The 10,000-nt window shown below is 47.0% G+C and overlaps 1 protein-coding gene across 4 annotated transcripts in view; it reads left to right on the top strand.

Moving 5' to 3' along the window:
* Positions 1 to 10,000, top strand: part of LOC139408272 (WD repeat-containing protein 7) — a 333,290-nt gene that overhangs the window by 125,997 nt on the left and 197,293 nt on the right. For all 4 annotated transcript variants that reach the window (XM_071151971.1, XM_071151970.1, XM_071151969.1 and 1 more), the window contains one exon: positions 9,141 to 9,257. In XM_071151971.1, the coding sequence (XP_071008072.1) occupies positions 9,141 to 9,257 (117 nt within the window). The remainder of the gene's footprint in view (positions 1 to 9,140; positions 9,258 to 10,000) is intronic.

Here is a 10,000-nt window from a genome sequence, read left to right as displayed (position 1 = left end):
GACGGCGATGTCAGTAGTCTGCTATAAGACGGCGATGTCAGTAGTCTGCTATAAGACGGCGATGTCAGTAGTCTGCTATAAGACGGCGATGTCAGTAGTCTGCTGTCAGACGGCGATGTCAGTAGTCTGCTGTCAGACGGCGATGTCAGTAGTCTGCTATAAGACGGCGATGTCAGTAGTCTGCTATAAGACGGCGATGTCAGTAGTCTGCTATAAGACGGCGATGTCAGTAGTCTGCTATAAGACGGCGATGTCAGTAGTCTGCTATAAGACGGCGATGTCAGTAGTCTGCTATAAGACGGCGATGTCAGTAGTCTGCTGTCAGACGGCGATGTCAGTAGTCTGCTGTCAGACGGCGATGTCAGTAGTCTGCTGTCAGACGGCGATGTCAGTAGTCTGCTATAAGACGGCGATGTCAGTAGTCTGCTATAAGACGGCGATGTCAGTAGTCTGCTATAAGACGGCGATGTCAGTAGTCTGCTGTCAGACGGCGATGTCAGTAGTCTGCTATTAGACGGCGATGTCAGTAGTCTGCTATTAGACGGCGATGTCAGTAGTCTGCTGTCAGGCGGCGATGTCAGTAGTCTGTTTTTAGACGGCGATGTCAGTAGTCTGCTATAAGACGGTGATGTCAGTAGTCTGCTATAAGACGGTGATGTCAGTAGTCTGCTATTAGACGGCGATGTCAGTAGTCTGCTATTAGACGGTGATGTCAGTAGTCTGCTATAAGACGGTGATGTCAGTAGTCTGCTGTCAGACGGCAATGTCAGTAGTCTGCTATAAGACGGCGATGTCAGTAGTCTGCTGTCAGGCGGCGATGTCAGTAGTCTGCTGTCAGGCGGCGATGTCAGTCGTCTGCTGTCAGGCGGCGATGTCAGTAGTCTGCTGTCAGGCGGCGATGTCAGTGGTCTGCTGTAAGGCGGCGATGTCAGTGGTCTGCTGTCAGGCGGCGATGTCAGTGGTCTGCTGTCAGGCGGCGATGTCAGTGGTCTGCTGTCAGACGGCGATGTCAGTGGTCTGCTGTCAGGCGGCGATGTCAGTAGTCTGCTGTCAGGCGGCGATGGGGGAAAAAAAGATCATGCTGCAGATAGACATTTATGATCTTTATCACATTTGTTCTGGAGAATTTTATGATTTTATCATTATGATTTTGTGATGATTTTTATGATGGCCATAAAAATCCACTGAGAACCCCTCAGTAACACACGGTTATGTTTAAGTTATTGCACTGTTCATGTAGCCTGGTTTTGACCAGCTAATATCCTTTACCACCGATCAAGCAACATTATGGACTAAACGTTCAAATCCTGCTGCTACAGGAATATGTTGCTGCGATAATACTGGTCAAATTAAGATTCATACATCTGTAATTATCATCAGTTAATTTATTCTTGGTAACAAAACACTTCTCTATTGTTTTGGTAAATAAATAAAAAGCTCTCTTTTACCTTTCCTAAATGGACATGTTATATTTGATAGTATAATGTGTCAATACTCTGGCCATATTAATCCACAGTCAGATGAAGGTGTGGTCAGTGGTTTGTCCTCTCTTCACTCCTCCTTATTCCACAGTCAGATGAAGGTGTGGTCAGTGGTTTGTCCTCTCTTCACTCCTCCTTATTCCACAGTCAGATGAAGGTGTGGTCAGTGGTGTGTCCTCTCTTCACTCCTCCTTATTCCACAGTCAGATGAAGGTGTGGTCAGTGGTTTGTCCTCTTTTCACTCCATTTGATTCCACAGTCAGATTAAGGTGTGGTCAGTGGTTTGTCCTCTCTTCACTCCTCCTTATTCCACAGTCAGATGAAGGTGTGGTCAGTGGTTTGTCCTCTCTTCACTCCTCCTTATTCCACAGTCAGATGAAGGTGTGGTCAGTGGTTTGTCCTCTCTTCACTCCATTTTAATCCACAGTCAGATGAAGGTGTGGTCAGTGGTTTGTCCTCTCTTCACTCCTCCTTATTCCACAGTCAGATGAAGGTGTGGTCAGTGGTTTGTCCTCTCTTCACTCCATTTTAATCCACAGTCAGATGAAGGTGTGGTCAGTGGTTTGTCATCTCTTCACTCCTCCTTATTCCACAGTCAGATGAAGGTGTGGTCAGTGGTTTGTCCTCTCTTCACTCCTCCTTATTCCACAGTCAGATGAAGGTGTGGTCAGTGGTTTGTCCTCTCTTCACTCCATTTTAATCCACAGTCAGATGAAGGTGTGGTCAGTGGTGTGTCCTCTCTTCACTCCTCCTTATTCCACAGTCAGATGAAGGTGTGGTCAGTGGTTTGTCCTCTCTTCACTCCTCCATTTTAATCCACAGTCAGATGAAGGTGTGGTCAGTGGTTTGTCCTCTCTTCACTCCTCCTTATTCCACAGTCAGATGAAGGTGTGGTCAGTGGTTTGTCCTCTCTTCACTCCTCCTTATTCCACAGTGAGATGAAGGTGTGGTCAGTGGTTTGTCCTCTCTTCACTCCTCCTTATTCCACAGTCAGATGAAGGTGTGGTCAGTGGTTTGTCCTCTCTTCACTCCTCCTTATTCCACAGTCAGATGAAGGTGTGGTCAGTGGTTTGTCCTCTCTTCACTCCTTAATCCACAGTCAGATGAAGGTGTGGTCAGTGGTTTGTCCTCTCTTCACTCCTCCTTAATCCACAGTCAGATGAAGGTGTGGTCAGTGGTTTGTCCTCTCTTCACTCCTCCTTATTCCACAGTCAGATGAAGGTGTGGTCAGTGGTTTGTCCTCTCTTCACTCCTCCTTATTCCACAGTCAGATGAAGGTGTGGTCAGTGGTTTGTCCTCTCTTCACTCCTCCTTATTCCACAGTCAGATGAAGGTGTGGTCAGTGGTTTGTCCTCTCTTCACTCCTCCTTATTCCACAGTCAGATGAAGGTGTGGTCAGTGGTTTGTCCTCTCTTCACTCCTCCTTATTCCACAGTCAGATGAAGGTGTGGTCAGTGGTTTGTCCTCTCTTCACTCCATTTTAATCCACAGTCAGATGAAGGTGTGGTCAGTGGCGTGTCCTCTCTTCACTCCTCCTTATTCCACAGTCAGATGAAGGTGTGGTCAGTGGTTTGTCCTCTCTTCACTCCTCCTTATTCCACAGTCAGATGAAGGTGTGGTCAGTGGTGTGTCCTCTCTTCACTCCTCCTTATTCCACAGTCAGATGAAGGTGTGGTCTGTGGTCAGTAAACAAGTGAAATAGACAGGCAGTAAACAAGTGAAATAGACATGAAGTAAACAAGTGAAATAGACAGGCAGTAAACAAGTGAAATAGACAGGAGGTAAACAAGTGAAATAGACAGGAAGTAAACAAGTGAAATAGACAGGAAGTAAACAAGTGAAATAGACAGGCAGTAAACAAGTGAAATAGACAGGCAGTAAACAAGTGAAATAGACAGGAAGTAAACAAGTGAAATAGACAGGAAGTAAACAAGTGAAATAGACAGGAAGTAAACAAGTGAAATAGACAGGCAGTAAACAAGTGAAATAGACAGGAAGTAAACAAGTGAAATAGACAGGAAGTAAACAAGTGAAATAGACAGGCATTAAACAAGTGAAATAGACAGGAAGTAAACAAGTGAAATAGACAGGAAGTAAACAAGTGAAATAGACAGGAAGTAAACAAGTGAAATAGACAGGAAGTAAACAAGTGAAATAGACAGGAAGTAAACAAGTGAAATAGACAGGAAGTAAACAAGTGAAATAGACAGGCAGTAAACAAGTGAAATAGACAGGCAGTAAACAAGTGAAATAGACAGGAAGTAAACAAGGGGAAAAAATAAGGGAAATAATCCATCAGAAATGAGAGAAACAAAAACTCAAGTTTTAATATAAACTCTCTTTCTCTCAATCTGGCTGCCCACCTACCTCTTTCTGACTAGTCCTCTCTGTCTTTCTCTCATTCTGGCTGCCCACCTACCACTTTCTGACTAGTCCTCTCTGTCTTTCTCTCATTCTGGCTGCCCACCTACCTCTTTCTGACTAGTCCTCTCTGTCTTTCTCTCATTCTGGCTGCCCACCTACCTCTTTCTGACTAGTCCTCTCTGTCTTTCTCTCATTCTGGCTGCCCACCTACCTCTTTCTGACTAGTCCTCTCTGGCCTCACAGTAGGCCTCCTCTCCTCTCTGGCCTCACAGTGGGCCTCCTCTCCTCTCTGGCCTCACAGTGGGCCTCCTCTCCTCTCTGGTCCTCACAGTGGACCTCCTCTCCTCTCTGGTCCTCACCGTGGACCTCCTCTCCTCTCTGGTCCTCACCGTGGACCTCCTCTCCTCTCTGGTCCTCACCGTGGACCTCCTCTCCTCTCTGGTCCTCACAGTGGACCTCCTCTCCTCTCTGGTCCTCACAGTGGACCTCCTCTCCTCTCTGGTCCTCACAGTAGGCCTCCTCTCCTCTCTGGCCTCACAGTGGGCCTCCTCTCCTCTCTGGTCCTCACCGCGGGCCTCCTCTCCTCTCTGGTCCTCACCGCGGGCCTCCTCTCCTCTCTGGTCCTCACCGCGGGCCTCCTCTCATAACAGCTGCCCGGCCAGTGAGTGGAGCAGGGCTTATGTCAGTTCCCCCCTGAGTCGCATCCAGCCTTTTGACCCGCTGTTCTGTAGCGCTGAAAGGCAGGGGGAATTGGAATACGCTGACGACTGAACAAAAAGCTGCTGAGCACCAGAGGACTGGGGCCTGGCTGGCTGAACTGGAGAATTCTGATCTACCCACACGCACGGACGGACAGAGAGGACTTTCTTGCCCGAGCACCTGCACCTTTGCCTTCCCACTTGTCAAGTGCCCTTTTGGGTGGGGGTTTATACAGTACCAGTCAACAGTTTTAGAAAACCTCCTCATTCATGGGCTTTTAATCATTTGGACTATTTTTAACATTGTAGAATAATAATGGAGACATCAACACTATGAAATAACACATGGAATAATGTAATAACCAAAAAAGTGTTTAAACAAATCAGAATATATTTGATTTTCTTGAAAGTAGGCACCCTTTGCCTTGATGACAGGTTTGCACACTCTTGGCATTCTCTCAACCAGCTTCATGTGGTAGTCATCTGGAGTGCATTTCAATTAACAGGTGTGCCTTGTTAAAAGTTAATTTGTGGAATTTATTTCCTTCTTAATGCATTTGAGCCAATCAGTTTTATGACAAGGTTGGGGTGGTATACAGAAGATAGCCCTATTTGGTAAACGACCAAGTCCATATTATGGCAAGAACAACTCAAATAAGCAAAGAGAAACGACAGTCCATCATCACTTTAAGACATGAAGGTCAGTCAATCCGGAAAATTAAGGACTTTGAAAGTTTTTTTCAAGTGCAGTCGCAAAAACCATCAAGCACAATGGCGAAACTGGCTCTCATGAGGACCGCCACAGGAGTTGCCTCTGCTGCAGAGGATAAGTTCATTAGAGTTACCACCCTCTGAAATTGCTGCCAAATAAATGCTTCACAGAGTTCAAGTAACAGACACATCTCAAAATCAACTGTTCAGAGGAGACTGATTGAATCAGGCATTTATGGTTGAATTTCTGCAAAGAAACCACTACTACAGAAACACCAATAATAAGAAGAGACTTGCTTGGGCCAAGAAACACGAGCAATGGACATTAGACCGGTGAAAAGTCCAAATTTGAGATTTTTGGTTCCAACCGCCGTGTCTTTGTGAGACACAGAGTAGGTGAACGGATGATCTCCGCATGTGTGGTTCCCACTGTGAAGCATGGAGGAGGTGGTGTGGGGGTGCTTTGCTGGTGACACTGACAGTGATTTATTTACATACTTAACCAGCATGGCTACCACAGCATTCTGCCAATGGCCTCACAGTAGGCAGTAGGAGAGACTGTGGCTGAGAGAGGGGGAGAGACTGGCTGAGAGAGGGGGAGAGACTGTGGCTGATGACCCTCCAACTCAACGCCATCCCTAATTCAAGTGGGGGTATTGAACATATGTGTCAGGGCAGCAGCAACACAGTCTAGACTTAGAGGGAGAGACCGTGGCTGAGAGAGGCTGAGAGAGGGGGAGAGACCGTGGCTGAGAGAGGGGGGGAGACCGTGGCTGAGAGAGGGGGAGAGACCGTGGCTGAGAGAGGGGGAGAGACCGTGGCTGAGAGAGGGGGAGAGACCGTGGCTGAGAGAGGGGGAGAGACCGTGGCTGAGAGAGGGGGAGAGACCGTGGCTGGGAGAGACCGTGGCTGAGAGAGGGGGAGAGACAGTGGCTGAGAGATGGGGAGAGACAGTGGCTGAGAGAGGGGGAGAGACAGTGGCTGAGAGAGGGGGAGAGACTGTGGCTGAGAGAGGGGGAGAATGGGCCCGGGATAATTTGGCATAAGCAGGACTTAGCGCTGAATGAAATGGGGGGGAGAAAGTACTTAACCACATTTGGCTAAAACTTAACTAAGGTACAATCTATTGTGACAATGATGTATACGTATGTGCAGCTTATGCTTCTTCAGATTCGTCATATTATGAGGATCAGTTTTTTGACAATCTCCATACAGAAATCATTACATTTCAGGCAGAGGTTATTCTTTGTGGAGATTTCAATGTGACACCGATGAGGGAGGTAACCACCACATATTTGAACACCCCTCCTTGTACAGTAGCCCTTTTTTTTTATAAATAATGGAAACAGTCCTGACCAAACACTGAACAAAAAGGGGAAGGAGTTAGTGCATCTCTGTCGAGCGTTATGCCTGTACGTACAGGCTTAATGATAGAGTCAGAGGGGACTCTTTTTAGGTCGGTTCACTTACTGCTCAGCTCTTGGGACAAGTGTAGTCGATTATGTCATCACTGACGTGGACCCCCCCCCCTCCATTAGTGTCAGACCACAGATCAACGTGTTTCTGAACAAATTAACCAGCAGTAAGGATGTTTAATTTATTTATTTTTATTTAACTATCCATTAAATAGTACAAACTGAACCAATCGTACAGATGGGCTCCAAACATATTTATTATGAATCCCCATTAGCTGCTGCCAAGGCAAAACCTACTCTTCCTGAGGTCTGGCTAAATGAAGGCAGTTGCAACAGAAATTCACTGAAACGTTAAACTCCAATGAAGAGTGGAGGCAACTGTGCCACCCCCCCCCCCCCCCCCCCCGTCACTGTGCCACCCCCCCCCCCCCGTCACTGTGCCACCCCTCCGTCACTCTGCCACCCCCCCCCCCCGTCACTGTGCCGCCACCCCCACCCCCCGTCACTGGCAGCAGACGTGTGTGTGTGTGTGTGTCGCTGTAGTGGTGTGGTTTCAGGAGACCCGTTGTGTGTTCTGTCCCTGCTAAAAACGCGTTCATTAGGACACGCCTAACTAAAACGTGCTCATTAGGACACGCCTAACTGAAACGTGCTCATTAGGACACGCCTAACTGAAACGTGCTCATTAGGACACGCCTAACTGAAACGTGCTCATTAGGACACGCCTAACTGAAACGTGTTCATTAGGACACGCCTAACTGAAACGTGTTCATTAGGACACGCCTAACTGAAACGTGTTCATTAGGACACGCCTAACTAAAACGTGTTCATTAGGACACGCCTAACTAAAACGTGTTCATTAGGACACGCCTAACTGAAACGTGTTCATTAGGACACGCCTAACTAAAACGTGTTCATTAGGACACGCCTAACTAAAACGTGTTCATTAGGACACGCCTAACTGAAACGTGTTCATTAGGACACGCCTAACTGAAACGCGTTCATTAGGACACGCCTAACTGAAACGCGTTCATTAGGACACGCCTAACTGAAACGCGTTCATTAGGACACGCCTAACTGAAACGCGTTCATTAGGACACGCCTAACTGAAACGCGTTCATTAGGACACGCCTAACTGAAACGCGTTCTTTAGGACACGCCTAACTGAAACGCGTTCTTTAGGACACGCCTAACTGAAACGCGTTCATTAGGACACGCCTAACTGAAACGCGTTCTTTAGGACACGCCTAACTGAAACGCGTTCTTTAGGACACGCCTAACTGAAACGCGTTCTTTAGGACACGCCTAACTGAAACGCGTTCTTTAGGACACGCCTAACTGAAACGCGTTCTTTAGGACACGCCTAACTAAAGTGTGTTAGAAGTTGGATGCAACCCTACATTGTACCTGTTCAGGTAGTACCTTTCCCAGTTCAGACGGGATTTCTACTGTTTGTGCCAAGTGAACAGAGCCGCTTGTCTCTGATCTGCTAACAAGTGCTGAGAAGGAGGAGGAGGGGGAAAGTGAGGAGCAGAGATGAAGAGGAGGATGAAGAGATGAAGAGGAGGAGGAGGAGGGGGAAAGGGAGGAGCAGAGAGATGGAGGGGGAAAGGGAGAAGCAGAGAGATGGAGGGGGAAAGGGAGGAGCAGAGAGATGGAGGGGGAAAGGGAGGAGCAGAGAGATGGAGAGGAGGAAAGGGAGGAGCAGAGAGATGGAGAAGAGGAGGGGAAAGGGAGGAGCAGAGAGAGATGAGGAGGAGGAGGAGGGGGGAAAGGGAGAAGCAGAGAGATGGAGGGGAGGAGGAGGAGGGGGAAATGGAGGATCAGAGAGATGAGGAGGAGGAAAGGGAGGAGCAGAGAGATGAAGAGGAGGAGGAGAGGAGGGGCATTTAGCTTCATTAATTAGCACTAGCAGAGATTAGCTCGTTCTCACCTTTAAGCACCATTGATTCACTGTCCTGATCGTAATGAAAAGCGTATTTTAAGGTAAATCCAGGATAAGGGTTAAATGAACCGGCAGAATAGAAGTAGGTGTAATGATAAAGAGGTTAATGAAGGGACTGTAATGTTGCTTCCATCCCCAATAAGGCCTGATGAGATACTTAACCAAGGGACACAAAGGAACCAGGGGAAATTAGTGACATTAATTGTAGCAGGAAGGAGGTTAGTGGGTTTTGTGTCTGTCTGAATTCCTTAGTTTCTGACTGTGTCACCCAGAACGATCGTGGTGGTATGGCTCAGTGGACATTTTTATTATTTTTCAATCTATTAACATCAACCATCCAATCAAACTTTATTTATCACATTTCTATCTAAACATAATGTGTGTGTTATTTATTTCGTCTACCCATTGGAGAATGTGGCCTTCTCTGAATCTAAAGTTAATAAATGAAGTTGAAGCTAACAGGCTAAAAATGGTTGTTGGACAGTCTTCTTGACTTGATGTGTGTTGTTTATTTGTGTTTGTACAGCGGGAACCTCCGCTGACCCCGCCGTGCCGTCCCCACCCCTTCCTGATACCCTTCCTGTGGAAACACAGCTCCCCACTGCCGAAGAGATGGAAGTCACAGACGATGACATCATAGCAGGTAGGAAAACACCTGGACAAACACACTACCTTGTAGACTGTTGTCTACAGGACTCCAAGCTCTTACCTGGACACACACACTACCTTGTAGACTGTTGTCTACAAGACTCCAAGCTCTTTTTTGCACGCCCAATTTTTCAGTTTTTGATTTGTTAAAAAAGTTTGAAATATCCAATAAATGTCGTTCCACTTCATGATTGTGTCCCACTTGTTGTTGATTCTTCACAAAAAAATACAGTTTTATATCTTTATGTTTGAAGCCTGAAATGTGTCAAAAGGTCGCAAAGTTCAAGGGGGCCGAATACTTTCGCAAGGCACTGTACCTGGACACACACACTACCTTGTAGACTGTTGTCTACAGGACTCCAAGCTCTTACCTGGACACACACACTACCTTGTAGACTGTTGTCTACAGGACTCCAAGCTCTTACCTGGACACGCACACTACCTTGTAGACTGTTGTCTACAGGACTCCAAGCTCTTACCTGGACACGCACACTACCTTGTAGACTGTTGCATGGTAGCAGCATGGTAGCAACCCAACATGGTATCAACCCAACATGGTGGCAACACAACATGGTGGCAACCCAACATTATTGGGCACAGACAACAGCACAAAGGACAAGGTAGAGACAACAATACTTCACACAAAGCAGCCACAACTGTCATGATTGAGTCTTTGAATGAAGAGGTTGAGATGAAACTGTCCAGTTTGAGTGTTTGTTGCAGCTCGTTCCAGTCGCT

Source organism: Oncorhynchus clarkii, chromosome 5 (assembly GCF_045791955.1).
Source record: "Oncorhynchus clarkii lewisi isolate Uvic-CL-2024 chromosome 5, UVic_Ocla_1.0, whole genome shotgun sequence".
In the NCBI taxonomy this organism is placed as follows: domain Eukaryota; kingdom Metazoa; phylum Chordata; class Actinopteri; order Salmoniformes; family Salmonidae; genus Oncorhynchus; species Oncorhynchus clarkii.
The sequence above is the reverse complement of the archived record's forward strand: the minus strand, read 5'-3'. Positions and strand labels throughout refer to the sequence as shown.